This window comes from Podarcis gaigeae (assembly GCF_964106915.1).
Source record: "Podarcis gaigeae genome assembly, chromosome: 3".
Taxonomy (NCBI): Eukaryota; Metazoa; Chordata; class Lepidosauria; order Squamata; family Lacertidae; genus Podarcis; species Podarcis gaigeae.
The window spans coordinates 93,090,263-93,108,698 of NC_139680.1; the positions used below are offsets into that span (position 1 = coordinate 93,090,263).

Consider the following 18,436-nt stretch of genomic DNA (forward strand, 5'->3'; position numbering starts at 1 on the left):
AAAAATGAAGTTAATGTGTAGCATGTGTCAGAGGGCAACTGTTCCTCACAAGTACCGTATTTTTCCGTGTTTAAGACTCGTTTCCCCCCAAAAAAATAATGTCAAAAATTTGGGGGCATGATACACAGATAGATCTTCCCTCATTTTCTTAAATCAGAGTCCCCCCAAATGTCTTATACATGGGGGCATATTATAGATGGGAAAATACGGTACTTCGCTAGGTCTCCTGACTGATCCTCATGCTGTGGCTATGGGTTAAGCCTATGACATAATGTTATTTCCTTCTGTTGAATTGGCATTTGGGAAGCAAGTCTTTAAAAGTGTTGTTCCTCCCTCTTAGGCAGCCTTTATCCACCCTACATCCCACCTTGGTCTAATATGCCATCAGGGGAGAAGGGTCCTTTGGACTTACCTGAAGGGTGTTTCTACACGCGCCCAGGACCACATCCTATGTGGATGATTTTGGCTGTCCGCCTTAAGATCTCAAATTTAATGGGTAGTCTGTTTTTGAAAGTCCTAGGACCTGTTGTTGTCTGCATTGCAGGTGTGTTTCATTTTTTGTTTGTGCATCCTGCATTTGCTTACACCTCAGCTTGGCAAAACTTGGGTGGTTGAAAGTTTCCTGAAAGGCAACTAGGTTACTGCCTTTGAGCAATAGGTGGAGCTAAGCCCACCTGGGTCCAGTATGCCATCACACAGAAACACCCTTCAGGCAAGTCCAACAGAGGCTGGATAGCATGAGACTCTTAATCCCAGGGTTGAGGGTTCAAGCTCCATGTTGGGTGAAAGATTCTTGCACTGCTTTGTTCAAATGACTAGCTGATACTTGTGGCCCCTTTCAACTCCACAATTCTGTAATCAAACCCTTCTAAATTGGTTTAATCCAGTGGTGTCCAAACTTTTTTCAAAGAGGGCCAGATTTGATGAAGTGAATGGACGTGAGGGCCGACCAAAGTTGTTAACTTTTTTTTAGGGTTGAAGTTGTTGAGGTTTTTTAAGGAAATAAACTGCCACAGGAGCAGGATTATACTGACCAGCAGGCCTGATTAGGCCCAGAAACGGACTTAGGACATGCCTGGACTTTAATCATTGCCAATCTTGTTTTGAGGTCAATCGTTTCCTTTGTGCCTAGGTAGAACACTGAAGTTCTGCTCTTAATATACCAGTGCTTTTCTTCTTTTTATATGATTGTGTTAACATGTCCTGTAATATTCAGGCTATTCTTCAAGTACACGACAAAGAAGTCCTTGCATCTCAGCTGTTGGTGCTGACCGGACAGAGGCTTGCCTACGCCTTACTGCACACCCAGACCAAGGAAGGCATGGAGCTACTGGCCAGGCTGCCTCCAACACTCTGCACATGGCTTAAAGCTATGGTAATGTCCTTTGACTAAAAGCATCTTTTTACATCAAATAGCACAAGAAGGAAGAGTGTTTAAGATTTCACCAAGTCCATAAGTTTATTAAGTGCTTCATACTATGTTGTTGGCATCTGTCTGTCTCGAGGGACAATGGAGTGCACCTAAGGGGGTGAGGTCAAACCGTGTTAGCAGCACCGAAGTGATCTAACTGGAGCACAAGCCTGGGCAGTGTGTATGGAGGTCTTTGGCTGCTCAGATGACAAGACGCCCCTTGGCCTCAGTGATGTGGTCCAAAGGAAAGCAGAGCAATACATTTGGCCACAGCCTGGCAGCAAGAGGTGCTGGAAGGAGGCATATAAGGCACCATCCAACTATCTTGGGGACTCCATTCTAGATTTACTCCTTAGCCTTTTCTTCTCTTGAAGATACCCTGCAAGGCAGTGGTTTACGATCAGAGTTTTCCTTCTTTTAGATGGGCTATCTTTCCCAGGTTGACAAGCCCCATTTGGCCCTTAGTGCTTCATACACTTGGTATAAAAATGTATAAATGTCTAGAGAAGCATTTCACATCTGAAAGTTTCCAAAGTGAGGCTGTCTTTGCTCTAAGCAGTGCCCACTCTGAGTGGGTTAATATGCATGAATAATTTCTGACTAAGAGTCGTACTTGAGGTGACTCCTGTGTCTTATATGACTGTTAATCTTTAGCCAGAGTGTGCCATGTGGCATGGAATCTGGACTCTACTGCAGATCTGGCTACAAAGACATGCCTGGCATCGTACCTCATGTAGTGGGGATCAGATGACTCCAGGAAGTTTTCGCTGTCACTGCCCCCCTCCCCTTCTTAAAAAAAAAAACCACAGTAAATTTTAACTTGGAAGTTAATGCCTGCCTGGTTCAGCAGGGCTCCTTATAATTGCAGTCTAAATAACAGAATTTGCTCACAAAGCATAGTAAGTAGGACCAACCCTGGGCATAAGGTGCTTGTATCTCTCTAGGATTAGCAGCCATTTGAACAAACAAGAATGGCCTTAGAGCAGGAGCACACTACCTTATCTGTATTTCGGTATACAGATGTACTACAACAGGGCTTTTGTATGCCACTCTCTTGACTCTGCTGTGCAGGTAGGAACGAAACCTCTGCTTCTCAGCCAGAGCAGTCAGGCCAGGTATCAAAAGCTGTTGAAAGATCAAGGAAGAATAACAGGGCTACGCTCCCTCTGTCCCTTCTTGGATATAGGTGGACCTAACTTACTTGTGTTCATTAATTTTTATGGATCTACTCCAAGTACCTCTTACTTGAATGCTACCCAATAACCACCACTTGCCCTGGGTATGCAAGGTAAAGGTAAAGGTACCCCTGCCCGTACGGGCCAGTCGTGTCCGACTCTGGGGTTGCGCGCTCATCTCACTTAAGAGGCCGGGAGCCAGCGCTGTCCGAAGACACTTCCGGGTCACGTGGCCAGCGTGACAAAGCTGCATCTGGTGAGCCAGCGCAGCACACAGAAACGCCGTTTAACTTCCTGCTAGTAAGCGGTCCCTATTTATCTACTTGCGCCCAAGGGTGCTTTCGAACTGCTAGGTTGGCAGGCGCTGGGACTGAGCAACGGGAGCGCACCCCGCCGCGGGGATTCGAACCGCCAACCTGGCGATCGCCAAGTCCTAGGCGCTGAGGTTTTACCCACAGCGCCACCCGCATCCCTGGTGCACTTAATCCTATTTGTGGCTAAACCAAGTACATACATTACTATTACTTTCATTAATTATAAAATTTATATAGAGTCCTTCATCCGAAGATCACAATATAAAAACACAAAAATGCACGCCATAACAACAAAAGAAAACAATCCTGTCCCTGGTCAAAATCTCAGAAATATTCCAGAAAGGGCGGGGGGAAGAGGGTGCCCTTCTCCAGCTTCTAAGTGATGACCTCTTTGTGGCCCACCAGAACAACCAGACAGCTCTGCTCTTCTGGTTGTAGCGGTTGCAGATCAGCCAGCTGGCTGCTCAATGCCAGATGTTAACAAGTCAGCCGTGAATGAAAGTTGCTGCTGAAGCCATGGCCTCCGGTAGTCTCATTGATATTCTTAGCTAATGGTGGATTAAAGCAACAGGTTTACCGGTGGGTAAGAGAGGCACTGGAGGCAGAGGTTCAGAGCTCTGTTCCCTATATGTATTTTCTTTCTCACTGGCAGCCACAGACATCATCAGCACTGTCCACCACCTGACCATAAGAGGGTCATGGTTTCCCCTCTGCCACAGAATAGTCTGTGTTACAGTGATCTTCAGAAACACTGAGGTTTCCTTACGGCAGCTAAGTATGGAATTGTAGCTGCACCCCTTGCATCCAGACACCAGTGTTGCTTTTGTGGAGTATGCAAATAGGCAAGGACCAGGCTCATTGCTTTAGAATACAATGATGTGTTTCTGGAGAAAATAACCCACAAAATTGGAAGGTGCCTCATAAGCATTTAAGTGAAAATCCTGCATTTCCGTTGCCTAGTGCTGTAGCTTGAAAATTGCTTTTATAGGCGAATGCCTGACGACTTGTGTTTCCCCTCCTCTTTCCCTGCAGGACCCACAGGATCTTCAAAATGTAGATGTGCCAATCACCACAACCGCAAAGCTAGTAGACAAAGTGATAGAACACTTACCGGAAAACCATGGGCAGTACAGTGTTGCCTTGAATCTAATTGAGGCAGTGGAAGCAATGTCATGATGGCAAGGTCACAATTTCTGCTGCTAGTTTTGAACCGTTCTTACGTACAAGTCCAGTGCATGGCTCTTGTACGTAGAGATGAAGAACCACCTAGTGGGAAATGGTTTCAAGTGACTTTTGTAAACTAACCCTTTTAAGGCTTTAAGGAGATGCTACCCATGTGAAGTTCTACCTTACTGTGGTGGGGTAATACCAGCAACCTATCACCTTTGTATATTTGTCTATATAACCTTAAATATTTATTTCTAACTTGAAGCACTTGCGCAGTAGTTCAGGTTTAAGAACAGCTTTGTCGTCCAGATTAACATATTAGAGTTTTTCATGTGCTAGACGATAGACTGTTGCATTTTAAATGTTAAATTGAGAGGAATTTAATTAGAAGCTGAGAAAGCAGGAGCTCCTATGTGTATGTTGCTTCTGGTTTTCAGAGTAGTCTCTTGGCTGCTTTTAGCAAGGAGCAAGCTGGATGGAGGCTTACAGCATTAAATAATTACTTCATACAATCATCATGCTTGGACAACTGGGCAAGGGGCAGCTCATTCTTAAAAAGATTGTTCCATTGGGAGGGCAGAGTGCACAAGTTAATTTCAAAATCTTGAAACAGAAACTGCCTCTTGGATGTTCTGATAAAAGTCTCAGAAATAAAATTAGGAATCTAATTTAAGCCAATCAGGTTCTGTAGAAGCATTAGTCTTTTTGTAACATTGATTGTTGTACAGTTTATTGTAAAAATATTGTAAATTGTCCAGCCCCTAGGTTCCCTCTGTTGAAATTTCAGCTTTCTGTACACAGCTGTCCAGTATATGAAGTATTAAAAATAAACTAGTCATTCTTCTGTGGTGTGCACGGGTCTTATGAAGTACAACACATATCTGGGTCTTTGAAGCACAGATTTCCAGTGGATGCAATAGGAATAGTTTGGATCTTGTAGGGCAGAAGGCAGAAATTAACCTGTAAAGGAGGGACTGTAGTTGCTATTCAATTTGCAGCAGGGTTTGTGGGCAACAGTCTATAGATAACATGATCACTTCTTAACTATAATTGAAAAATGAGTGCAAGTTGAGATTACCCAGTTACCTTGCTGGCATGTATGTTTGTCTGCTGTTAATGGTGGGTTGACAGCTGGTTAGCATGAAATCCTTGACCAGTAAGAAAGGGGGACCAGCTTGTTACTAAGAAATCTTATACCCTTAAGAACACCAAAGCCCACCTGGCATCTCTCACAAGCAGTTTATTAATGTACAAGCTTACGTATATACACCAAACCAGTTTTCAAATAAACATTCCAACATCTCTTCCCCCAGTAGTAGTGTGTTTTCTCATTACACACATTTCTTAGAAATAAGTCAGCAAAATATCAGGTTACTTTTGAGAGAGCATGGAGATGTGGTTGCTATTTCCCACCAAGTGTTTCCCTGCAGCGTGCACAGGGTGTGTCTGCTGAATCCGCAGTGTATTTTCGACAGCGCAGGCATTTTGTTTTGGCAGCCGGTAGAACTATGACTTTATAGGCAGACTCTTCCCGGATATCACCACCTGTTGAAAGAAACAGACTCAACGTTTAGGTAGACCTCTCCGTCTCTTGCTCACCCACCCTAAGAAACAAGGGAAGGTACAACTAGTCCCATTTCCTTCTGCACTTACCTTCTAAGTTGATCAGAAATGTCCCTTTAATCATATCATCTGTGCTTATGTCTCTGGGGACTTCACTAAGTAGCGTCGTTTGTGATGCCATCATTATTTCGTTTAGCTGGGATGTACTGGAACACTCCTCGTGTTGCAGCACCTGGACGTGAATGATTGCATTTAGAGAAGGCTGCGGCTGAAGTTAAGCAGGTTCAGCTATAAAGCCTGCCAGCCCTACTGATCCCTTTAAAACAGTGGTTCTCAAACAGTGTGGCAGGAGAGGATGTCAAGTGTGGCAAAAAGATTCAAGGATAATCAGAGAAGCATTTAAATATTTCAGTGCAGTACAGTATCAAAATATCTTTTTTAATTTGCAGAATATGGATAGATATCTTTACAAAAAGACAGCAAAAGCATCAAGCAATACTGTGGACAATCCTAATTGTGATCCAGAATAGAACAGAGTGCTGGAGAATAGCACTATTTTCCCCTGCCCCAGCTGTTTATTTTAATCTTTTTACATACCAACTTCAGCTGGTGTGTACACATTTATACAATGAGTATATTAGAACCATTATTCAGAGTAAAGTTAATTTAAGATACCTGTGTAAAAAAACAAAACAAAAATGGATGTGGAGTGGAAAAGACTGAAACAGGCAAGCCTCTTTAGGAAAATCATTCAAAAGGCCTCTTCCATTGTGGCTGAAGGATTTACGTCTGATAGACAAGGCAACAAGAGAACAGCCAGCAGAAAAGCTTCAAGACATGGTTAGGCTGGCATAGGAAGAAGCGCTCCTCTGTATTTTGGTCCCAAGCTGCATTGGGCTTTAAAGGTAAACACTAGGGCTGTGTGATATATCATCCAAAACCAGTTTGAAGTCCATATCATCATACCGGTTTCATAATTTTTGACCTAGCAATATATTGTGTGCGCTATGCAAAAATCACAATGTGGGGAAAACCATGAAGCCAGCCAATGCCTCTACACGGCTCCAGCCTTGTTTCAGACAATATGATATATCAGTATATTGCGGTGATATATCACAAAGTTGAAAACACAGTGCTAGTAAACACCAGCACCTTGCTTAAGGCCCGGAAGTGAACATCTAATCAATGAGATTCTTTTAAAATTGCTGCAAAAATGAGTGAACTTTGTTGCACTTGTCAGAATTCTGGAAGCCAAGCTCTGTACTAATTGAAGTTTGAACAAATGGTATTGATTTTCCCGCTTACCTCCATTAATTCAAAGAGCAGTCCAGGCTCAATCACAAGTACCACCTGATATTCCAAAGCATTTTTGCCAGGGATCGAACCCAGGAAAGCATCTCTCATTGCACATGCTCCCTCCACTGCTTCTTCAAGGCCGGGTTTCTTCCATACGGGACTTGTGTTCATCCAGCCAGAACGAAACACGCTATCTGACTCTTTGAAAGAAAGAAAAAGGTTAATACCCAAAGCAGCTGTTCATATAGTCAACCCTGGAACACTCCTGTTGTGAAGCTAAGGCTGTCAGTTAAAATTTCACTTATTGGTGCACTCTTAATATTTTAGCTCCAGATCATCAATATTACAAGATTTTAAAGACTCCCATCTTTTTCTAAAATGATTAGTTTAACTCTCTTGGGGGCCTGCAGGCAGTTCCACCGTGCCAGCCAATGCACAGACAGTTCTTCAAATGTTTAGATAAAGGAATTCCCAGGGATTCTCAAACACACTGCTAAGGCTGTAACATACAAGAGCCCTGCGTGAAGAAGCACCTGACAGCTCCAGCTGTCTTACCTTTCTGATACGGAAGGTACTGGAATACCTCTTCAGCCAAATGAGGAAGGATTGGTGCAAAAGAACGAACCACTGTGTCGAAAATTGCAGCTAAGGCTGTTTGGCATGAGCGGCGCTTGGGATCTTTTTCTTCTTCACAATAAAGTCTGAAATGGGGGGGGGGGGATTGAACTTTTAGATATTGATAGAACTTAAAAGCTGGAATGATGCCATTTTAAACTGGGAATGTCCAAGTATTTGCCCTTCTGTATTTCAAACAACTAATATACTTTCGCATTGGCAAATTAATACGTGTGTGTGTGTGTGTGTGTGTGTGTGTGTATCAACACACAAATAGCATTGAACCCAGTGGTTTTGGTACTGATGGCTAGATTTTCCCCACACTGTTTTATTTAGGGGGGGGGGGGTGAAGCACATAAAAAATTAAAAATTAAATAAATTTCAGGTTTAAGATTCCACCCGCACATATGATGGAGGCTTTTGCAAGCTAGTAACAACAAAGGCCTGGTTCATGTATTGCTTGTGCACCTCTCCGTGTGCATTGAGGTTTCCTAAAGACAAGCTTTCTTAGGTGGGAACCAAGGTGTAGCGAATAGGGAGATTCACATTAGTTAGGGTACACTATTAAACATACCTGTCCTTGATTATGCTAAAGTAAAAACTAGATAGCTCTCTAGTATGGAAGGCTTGCAGTAATCGTATGACTTTGCCATAGTCATATTCCTTATATGCTGTTGTAACCTGAAAAAATAAAAAACAAAAACAGCTAAATTAAGAAGCAAGTACTGAAGATTCAGAAACCACAGTAAGAGAAAGAGCCTTTCTCCATTCACACCTCCATGCCCAGTACAGTGGTACCTTGGGTTACAGATGCTGCAGGTTACAGACACTGCTAACCCAGAAATAGTACCTTGGGTTAAGAACTTTGCTTCAGGATGAGAACAGAAATTGCGCAGCAGCGGCATGGTGGCAGCGGCAGTCCCCATTAGCTAAAGTGGTGCCTCAGGTTAAGAACAGTTTCAGGTTAAGAATGGACCTCCAGAACGAATTAAGTTCTTAACCCGAGGTACCACTGTATTTACATAAGAGAGCCTGTTGGATCAGGCCAATGACCCATCTGCTCCAGCATTTTGTTCTCAAAGTGGCCAATCAGATGCCTCCAGGATTTAAAGATAAGAGTACTATTGGAGGGGGGGGGGAAAATGCCCCAAAAGTCCTGATTTGCTTATATGTACATAGGTTTTTAGCATTGCGGCTCCAGCCCTCTGGAATCAGTTACCTGCTGTAATTAGGCAGGCACTTAGAATCCTGACGTGTAGGTGCCCACTGAATAGGTTTTTGCTAAAGGTTTTCTGGGAGTCATTTATGAAACCCTGGTTATGCATCTGTAGAGGTAGCTTTATTGTTTATTCAGAGTTTGTAGGAATGGTTTTAATGGTTTTTTGAATTTGCATTTTATCTTAAATTTGTCCCATTGTACACTGCTTGGATTTGTGAAGCGGTTAACAAATGTGCTAAATAAAAAACAAAAAATGCCTTGGCTGAATTATGAACACTAGGGGTCCCCCCAATTCATATTTAAAATTCTCTATGCTTTGAGTACAAAATGCTATTTAATAATAATAATAATAATTTTATTATTTACAGTCTGCCCATCTGGCTAGGTTTCCCCAGCCACTCTGGGCGGATTCCAGCGAAACATATAAAAACATAGTGAAATGTCAGTCATTAAAAACATCTGCAAGCCTGTTGTAATCATAAGTAGGATCTCTCTTATGCTCCAGATTGGCATTCATGACAAAACACTGTCTAACTACTAGGACCTTAGCTTAAATATGATTCAATCCAACCTCTCTTCTAAGTGATTCACACAGCTGACTGCTCAAAGGCTCACATCCTTCTGCTGTAAGCAGTTATAACTCCTAGTCGTCCCCCCTTCCCTGCTTACCTTGTTTGCATAGCCCTGCAGCAGGTGGAGCATATACTGGTCTATTACATACATCTCTGATGTGGGGACTGTGTCTGTCTCTGGGGTGAAGCCGGCCAGGTTGCCGAGCAAGAAACGGAGCGTGTTCCGAAGCTATCAACAAACCAGTCAGCAACATGCATTAATCAGGATAACTCCACAAAATCCAGAATGGTACAGCGGTAATAATTTAAAACAGTTTTTGCTACCAATAGTGCCATTAACATTTCAGAGGCTTTTCTAATTCCTTGAGAATGCTGGAGACTCCTATCTGGTCACTTTTCCAATACAATCTTTGTTTCACAATTTGGGGTGGAAAGAAAGGAGACTGTTTATAGTTGCCTGGAAATCGCCCCAAGGATCCTAAAGGAGTTTGAACCCTGATCCTAAAGGAGTTTGAAATCATGTCAAGAAGTCACATGATCTCGAAATGCTTTCAGCTCTTCCCTTCCTCTCCTTTCCAAAGCTCTATGTTGCTTGCAATATACAATGGAGGAATACCAGATCAGAGGACTGCCAAATTGTTATCAGTGCCAAGGCCCTAGGGCTGGAAAGAAAAGTTATGGCAAACACAAGGTAGCTGGACTATACTGCCTAGGCACACGCGTCACATGATGCAACATCAGTTTCCCAAAATTCCAGCGGAATGGCCTGTCACGTGGGAAGAGTAGGAGACACGGGGCGCAGACAACAGCCTTGAGTTGGCTGCAACACTGTCAGTTTGCATCCCTTAGAGCAGAAAGTATTGATCTGATGTGTAGAGATCTTTCATATTCTAATTAATTCAAGAGGTTTCTGGAAGCTTCTCTGTGTGAAAGAAACAAGCAGAAGGTTTATGATGTTTGGGTTATTCCTTCAGAGAAGCTGAGTACAGCTGGCTTAAACTGGTTCTGTTATCTCTTCTGTCAAGGTCATGCTGACTATAATAATAGGCAAGAAGGAGCCTGGGTTTCACTTTCTCTTTCTATCTCTTTTCCTTTTAGTGTGTTCTGCACATAGTATGCTTAGCATTAAAGTTTAGTCTTATTATAAGTTATTGTAAGTTAAAGTCTGCTGCAACTGGATTTCTTATGGACAGTGCCAATCCTGAATATATTGGATTTGTGACCATTATGCTCATTTGTCTTCAGTAGCTCTGCTGGATGAAATACAATTGCCTCTGGTCTATTTTTTGGGAATCCTGCAACGTGTTTTAAGTTTGTACTCTGCTAACTATACATTGGAGTTATGCTCTGGATCAGTACTGAGAATTCCATGACAAACACATCTAGTTCCATAAGAATAGGAAGCAAACCAACAGCTGAATGCAATCATGCTGCAAGTGATTTTGTTGCCCTTTCCTGTCAAGTTATCTAAGGCTGGGCTGCAGCAAGTGTTAGCTGAAACAGAAACTAAAGAGAAGATCTCAAACATTATTTCCTGGTTATGCATTCTACAAAACAAACTGACAGTTTTAAATCTGAAATGGCTCCTACTAAAGAAGAGACACTCTAGAGGTTTTTCTTCTTACTGTTGTTATTATTCTCTTGGCTTCCTACCTTGTTGATGTCATCTTGTGCAGAGTTAAGCACAGCTGGCCCAATAAGAACTTCCGCAAAGACATTCGACTCTGCCACCCACCAGCGTAGAATATCGGCGCCATATGGAGGGTCTGTACTGTGGTCCTGTGAGTATAAAGATTGGGTGGGTAGGTGGAGAGATTAAAAGAGAGAGACTAGCTCTGCAAACGTGCTGAATGGAGCCAACAGCTCCATTCTGCTACTGGAAGCCAGTCCAACGACTCCTGATAGGGCAACAGGACTTTCCTCTTTTCTCCTCTCCCAAATCTGCTCAGGTCAGGTGAACCCCCAGAACTGGGGTGGGGAGGGGAGGAGGACTTCTATCAGGCAAGCAGAAACAGAACAAACCCTTAGCATTATGTTGGAAGTCTACCTAGCATCTTACGTTGACAACACACATTTCCCTGGAGCACATAATGCACCAACTGCTTACGGATTTCTGGCAACACAGCAATGAAATCTTGACATGCAGCTGCCCCACAATTCAACTGGACCAGAGATTCTCAAATGAAGATTAGCTGCATAGCTGCTGTTCCTTATCGCTCTGCAGATACACACACCCCTGTACCATGCTACCTAGTGCAAAGCTTGGGGGGGGGGGGGAGGGAAGGGAGAGAAAAGTCAAACCACACTTGCTGTCAACTTGGAGCCATCAAGGATTGTGGCAGGACAAGCTACATCAAAGGATCAGCATTACTTTTTACTTGAAAAGCTTTCAAGTCACAGACATGGGGCAGGGAGTGCAGGGAAGCTCCCTGATGCTGTAAAAACTACTACACAGCAACTACTGCTGATGTTCTTGCCTAGAGAGAAAGGGGAAGTATCATAGTTTAGGGGCAGTAGGCTCCAGGTTCAATCATTGAGAAGGACTCCTGGTCTGAAAACCTGGAGAGTTGCCATTGACCTAGGTGGACCACTGGTCTGGCTCAGTGTAAGGCAGGAGATGGTCTGCTCCCCATTTCTTCTCCTGGCACAGAAATGTAGTAGAATGCTGTGGACAGATAGAACTCTATGCCACTCCTCTGCCAGCCTCAAGCATGCTAACAATTCTCCTAGCCCCAGCCATTAAATTTTTAAAGCCTGGTTTAGCAAAAGCTGCAGCCAATTTCTCTCCTCCCGTTTAGAATTGTGCTTGTTTACTTTGGAAGGTCTGCTCCAAAAGATGAATCCCCCCTACTGAACAGGGATTGGGGCAGCCCTAGCAGAATAATTAAGCAACTCAGTTACAAGTATGTAGTGAAACAACCTATACAACTCTCGTCTCTCTTTCTCTCTCTCTTCCCACCCCAACTACTCACCTACCCTCCTTTTTCTATTTTGCTCTAACTCATTACTGTCATCTGCTGTCTGAACTGCACTATAATAAGTAGGAAAAAAGAAAAACTAAGCATGGTCAAGAGGAAGAGTACTGGAGTAACAATTGTAGCATGCACCGAACTTCAGGAAAATACATCCCCAAACCAACCTGCACGCTAAATATTTCCTTCATACACATTAAAATCAGAACAAATATCAGGATTATCTTCAAATCCTGATATCAGAACTTCTAAATTTCAATTGATATGGTGGCACAGAACAACTCAGCCAACATGTGAAGCATACATTAGAACAGACCTGTTTGAGAAAGGTCAAAGAACCACACCCAAAATGTTCCCATATAAGACAAGAGGGTTGCTTGGGTAGAGGGTCTAGCGACTGATTCCCATTTAAAGATGTTTATTGTCCTGGTCTCCATTGGCACACGGTATGGCATCAAGTAGCTGAACCCTTATTAATTCACTGGGGATTGCTCCACATTCCCAGAACCAAGAGCTCTGGCAAAGTAGAAATTCAGGGTCTATCAAATCTAGCCAGAGCAGCCAAAGGACCAGCTAGGAGCTGGGCAGTGAACATCAATACACAAGCTAAACAGTTGATCAAAACGTTAAGTCAAGCACAAGTTGAGCTTAAAGCCACCAGGCATGAAAACCATTCCCACCCCCACAGAACAGGCACTGATAAGCAAGGTAAAGAAGCAATAAAACTGGTCTGTTTTTATGATGATTGATATATGCAAGCGAGGCTGCCAAGGGCTGTGTTTCAACGACTGTTTCAGGATACACAAGGAAGCTCAGCTTCAGAAAGACACTTTAGGAAGCTTTTCCATCAGCAGCAATAAAAATCTGCTCTTTTCAACAATTGGAGCGAAGTGTTACCTTCGTGCCATATTTCCCCTTCCCTCTAAAGCCATCAGAAGCAGACTGAGGTTTTAATGGAGTTTCAGTATAACCGGACTAGGCACAGAACAACTTCCGAGTACTGTTCTACAGAACTTGCTGAACAGGAAATTCTAGAATAAAAGCAACATGCATGATCTTGAAAATACCTAATCCTAAGAGACTGCAGTGCACCAAAATTCTATATAAAAGGCAAGAGGGATGCTTGGGTACTCGAACGTATCTTGCTGACGCAGTTGAAACATAACAAAACCATGTCCTTGAGACCACTTTACGTTAATATGGCACAAGTAAATCATGTGAAAGATGAGCTTAGAAGCCAACATTTGAGGGACATATAGACCTGGCAATTGAACCATGGTTTATTGTGACATGCACAAACCTAGGACTTGTCCTCCTCCACACCTCCCCTCCTCTAGCGAAATATGAGGTTGGAGGCTTTCACTTCAGATTTCAATTAAATCAGTTTAATGCTGCATCCAAATCCTATACTAGTTAATTCTAACTATAGTTGGTGGGAAAACCAGCTTTGTAATTCACGTTTCAAGCAACCACAGTTAACCTAAGTGCAATTTTATCACTTTGAACATAACCCTTAAACTGTGGTTAATCTGAAGTGGAAGTGACAGCTTCCAACTTCCTCTTCGCAGTCACACCAGAGGAGGGGAGATGGGAGCACCTAAGGCTTGTTCTCATAATGATAAGTCAGTGTTTATTATGCCCATGAGCTCTTTCACCAATGCATCTGCCTTTACCTCCCTTCCAGCCTGATCCTGGTTAACCTACCCACTCAGCCTGCATGCTATGCTCTCAACTAAACCTTTCAACTCCAGAACATAGAAAGCTACCTATTGATTCCTCTAGCCCAGTGGCTCTCCAAAGTCTCAAGCAGTGGACTTGCCCATCATTTGCTACTTTATCCTTCCACACAATGGGTACTCTGCTGCTGTGATACCCTATGTCTTACATGTCTTACTCGCTACCTTCTTAGTAATTCTTCTCTCACTGCTGAGCTGGGGATGGATTTAACGCAAAGCAAATTATTTCAGGCAGTAAATAATCGGACCTAGCTGAACTATTGGGTGCCTACCATTGCTACTCTGAGAAACTAATAGACTGGTTTTTGTGATTTGGGAATGTAACGATGCAATTACTCACGTTGCCGCCATTGATGACTACATCCGGATCGACAACGTTGCCAATCGATTTAGACATCTTTTCTCCTTTTTCGCCAAGAGTGAATCCATGAACCATAACAGCCCTAGAAGAAAGACCCTGACGCTGTCATTTCCATCCAGAGGTTCAACAGATAGTTACGATGTACTGTGTTTACTGCTTCCCATGGTATCTGGTTCCAGAAGCATCAACTTACTTAAACGGTGCCTTTTTTCGTGTTGCTACGCTGGTCAAGAGAGAAGACTGAAACCAGCCTCCCAGCTGGTCTTTCCCTTCCAAGTATAGATCAGCCCTTTCACCTGCATCTGAAGAAAGTCAAGAAAAAAGTGGCCTTTTAAAGCAGGAATTTAGCTGCTGTCGAGCTTTTGCTTTAATACCGTGTTATACTAATGTAACCCGTAACACAGCTTTACAGCAAAGTTTACACAAAGCCCTTTAAACACACACAACACCATCACACAATCTGAACATGCCTCATAAATAAAATACTAAATCTAACCATTTTTAAAGACACTTAAAAGACTTCAGAGTGCAGGTACTGTTAAGCTTCTTACTTCCAAATAAAAGTGTGAATCCAGTTGTTTGATTCAATAAGAGACACACCTGCTGTGACCTGAATAGGAGTGGGAAAGGTAGAATTTTGGCCAATGCATCTTCTCACATCCCTGAAGTCTAATGTAAGAAGACACCTCATTCACTTGCATTTCCTCCCCTAGCATAAGTCCTCTGTCCCATATTAAATCTATGAAATCGAGGGAGCATATTTTTGAAAAAAATCTAATTTGCCTTGCAATGGGAACTTCGAACATTTCATTTCTTTCCCTCCACATCAGTATTCAGTTACTCCTTTCACAGATTCCTTTGTCACACCATTTTTATAGCCTTCTGCTGTTTGTTTAAGGAATTTTGATATTTAAATTCTGCTGTAACAAGCACAACGTGACAAAGGTCACAGAGAAGTGATTTACTATGTAACACACCTATACACTAAAGTCATGCCTTAAGTGTGGCAGCAACTGTACTTTGGAACTCCCTGCCTATTGACATTAGGCAGGCACCTGCCAAAAGCTTTTCTTCTTTCAGCGGGCCTTGTGACACACTCCTTCAGTGAAGATGGGAGCAAAGTCTGGAGTGATTTGACCTTGGTCACTCCCCTCCTCAAACAACAAAGAATTCAGTGGTACCACTATGTGGTAGTACATCATATAAACCTGAAACAGGAACTCTTGATATCGGGTATCAATTAAAGCTGAGGCATGATGAAAACAAAAATTCTATTTTTCTTGACTAAGCCTGAAAGGAGGATAAAGCTTGGCAGTTTCAATATTAAAAGACACAATACAGTGGTACCTCGGGTTACATACGCTTCAGGTTACAGACTCCGCTAACCCAGAAATAGTACCTCGGGTTAAGAACTTTGCTTCAGGATGAGAACAGAAATCGTGCTCCGGTGGCGCGACAGTAGCAGGAGGCCCCATTAGTTAAAGTGGCACCTCAGATTAAGAACAGTTTCAGGTTAAAAACGGACCTCCGGACGAATTAAGTACTTAACCTGAGGTATCACTGTACTTATTTTCTGTCAGAAACACTGTTTCACATTTGAACAAGAACTTTACTTATAATTCTCCGCAACAGAAGAGTTTTAAATCCCCCGTTACTTTTGTTATCCCCATTTTCTCAAAGTATTCGCCCAGGACGACATCCACTTTTATCTCCCCACCCCCATTTTATGTTGTTATTTCTATGTATATTATGCTATGGCCACATGGCTAATGCAATAAAATAGTCTCAGAATCATCTCCTAGAATGGCTATCCACTTTTACTCTTCACATAAAAGCACCTCTAGCCCCTTCCTAAATCCTTTTCAGCCACCTAAGGAAATTAAACAGGTTAGTTAGGTCCTGCCTTACTAGCTATTTCTTTAACATCCTCACTCTCTCCTAATTGGCCAATTCTCCTCCCTGGTATGATTGGCTAAGGGTCCCCAAGATGATGACCCAATGGTCTGTCTGAGGCCCATCCAGACACATGATTTGGTTACATATGTTCTTATATTTGTTTTAGACGTTTTATTGTTTTTAGATGTTATGTTCTGATTTTATTTTTCATTTCATTTTTTCAAGTCACAACAGGGTAACCTGCCTTGGGCTCCTTTGGGAGGAAGGAAAGGATACAAATTTAATAAACACACACACACACACACACACACACACACACAGGCACACACAACATAATCCAGTGAAATGCAATGCACACAAGGCTCCCAACATGTGTATGGTTTAATGGCAGGATGTTATTGCTCTGATTGCACACCCACTGCAAACAAGGCACTGCTCTGGAACAGGAAACTTCCTGCAGTGATTTTATTTGGAGATGGTTAAGATGAAAACCTCAAGCTTTCAATTTAAAAAATGGAGGGGAAAGACTTCAGCTCGGCAAGGCTGCATTCCTGTAAAAAATCACTTGGATTACTCCCCCACTGAAAGAAGTGGGATGCCTGCAAAACAAATGCCAGCATGGTGTAGTGGTTAAGAGCGGTGGACTCGTAATCTGGTGAACCGGGTTCACTTCCCCGCTCCTCCACATGCAGCTGCTGGGTGACCTTGGGCCAGTCACACTTCTCTGAAGTCTCTCAGCCCCACTCACCTCACAGAGTGTTTGTTGTGGGGGAGGAAGGGAAAGGAGATTGAGACTCCTTAAGGGGAGTGAAAGGCGGAATATCAAGTCCAAATGCATAGCACTGCACTGTAAAAGTGTATCATGCAAGTATGTGTGTTGTGGGGGATTTTTGTTGCCAAAGAACTATATTCTGTGGGCCTCTACAAAGCACTGTAAAGTCCCTTATGGAGAAAAAAGCGGAAGGAAAGAAAGAAAGAAAGAAAGAAAGGGGAAAACATATTCACAAAATGTGAAAAGCAGACAACACCTTAGCAGTAAGGGCAAACGTAATCTTGTTATGTGTGCTCCTAAGAGAAACCTTCCATTCAAACATATTCAGTGTCAACTGTCTATCAATATGTGTGTGTTCTTGTTATTAATGCACACGCTGACATAGTGTTTTATAACTGCTCTGCCCAAAATTAAACCGTGTTTTGTATTATGGATGTTATGTTGGACTTTTTAAATGTTAGCTGCCTTGAATGAGTTGTATTCAGAAAAAAGTGGCCTGTAAATAGTTCAAAGGTAAATAAAGAAGAAAAATATATGTTTTCAAACACACTTCTGACTTGAGACTGAAATAAAATTAGGGCATTGGCCCAAGTTTGTGCAAAAATAATTCATTCTTAACTGCTCACATATCTCTATGTAGATATCTGCCTCCTCCCCCCTTACAGTTTACAACATAAAAAAAAGGAATAGAAGGCTTTAATTAGGGTTATTCTTTACAGTTAGGGAACATAGGTTCTTAATAATCCTTTTTTTTGCTGGAATATAGTATTCTGTATCTTTGATTATAGGAGACTTTAACCCATAGATTAAGTACAATTACCCAGACCTTTCCCTTAAACTACCACTGTCAGCACAAAAGCTCTAACCAGATAGTCTTGTTATAAAACAATCCCATTCGTTTAGTTAAACATTGGTGTGGTGAGAGCTAGCACAAAGACGACAGACGGATTTCAGTGCTGTTTTTATCTGATGCTCCATCTCTCTGGCATCTTTAAACTTGGCTTAAGCAAGCAGATCCTTCTGCAAGAGGAACACAACCTAACAGCATTCAGTGTTTCTAGATACAGAACACTCGAACCAGAACTGAAATGCAGCAGTGGCGTAGCGTGGGGGGTGCAGGGGGGGCCGGCCCCACCGGGCGCAACATCTGGGGGGGCGCGCTCACACTCGCAGCTCTCTGCCCCTACCTGGCTCACTCACTCTCTCACACTGCAGTGCTGGCTGTGCGAATCCGATCCGAGCCGTCGGGTCGCCGCCCACTGTGTGTGGGGGGGTGCCAGGCGTGCGGTGCGGGTTAGGGGGCGCAAATTACTTGCCTTGCCTGGGGTGCTGACAACCCACGCTACGCCACTGAAATGCAGTATTGC

The 18,436-nt window shown here is 42.9% G+C and overlaps 2 protein-coding genes across 3 annotated transcripts in view; one reads left to right on the top strand and one right to left on the bottom strand.

The window, feature by feature from the left end:
* RAB3GAP2 (RAB3 GTPase activating non-catalytic protein subunit 2) overlaps nt 1-4,911 on the top strand; it is a 50,044-nt gene extending 45,133 nt beyond the window's left edge. For both annotated transcript variants that reach the window (XM_083733066.1, XM_083733067.1), the window contains exons 34-35: nt 1,217-1,375; nt 3,933-4,911. In XM_083733066.1, the coding sequence (XP_083589192.1) occupies nt 1,217-1,375; nt 3,933-4,076 (303 nt within the window). In that variant the 3' untranslated portion in view covers nt 4,077-4,911. The remainder of the gene's footprint in view (nt 1-1,216; nt 1,376-3,932) is intronic.
* A 381-nt stretch (nt 4,912-5,292) lies between these two features.
* IARS2 (isoleucyl-tRNA synthetase 2, mitochondrial) overlaps nt 5,293-18,436 on the bottom strand; it is a 35,052-nt gene continuing 21,908 nt past the window's right edge. The window contains exons 15-23 of the mRNA XM_083733184.1: nt 14,595-14,703; nt 14,381-14,483; nt 10,986-11,111; nt 9,430-9,561; nt 8,116-8,222; nt 7,482-7,627; nt 6,936-7,126; nt 5,721-5,862; nt 5,293-5,612 (exon numbers count right to left, since the gene is read on the bottom strand). Of these exons, the coding sequence (XP_083589310.1) occupies nt 5,470-5,612; nt 5,721-5,862; nt 6,936-7,126; nt 7,482-7,627; nt 8,116-8,222; nt 9,430-9,561; nt 10,986-11,111; nt 14,381-14,483; nt 14,595-14,703 (1,199 nt within the window). The 3' untranslated portion in view covers nt 5,293-5,469. The remainder of the gene's footprint in view (nt 5,613-5,720; nt 5,863-6,935; nt 7,127-7,481; nt 7,628-8,115; nt 8,223-9,429; nt 9,562-10,985; nt 11,112-14,380; nt 14,484-14,594; nt 14,704-18,436) is intronic.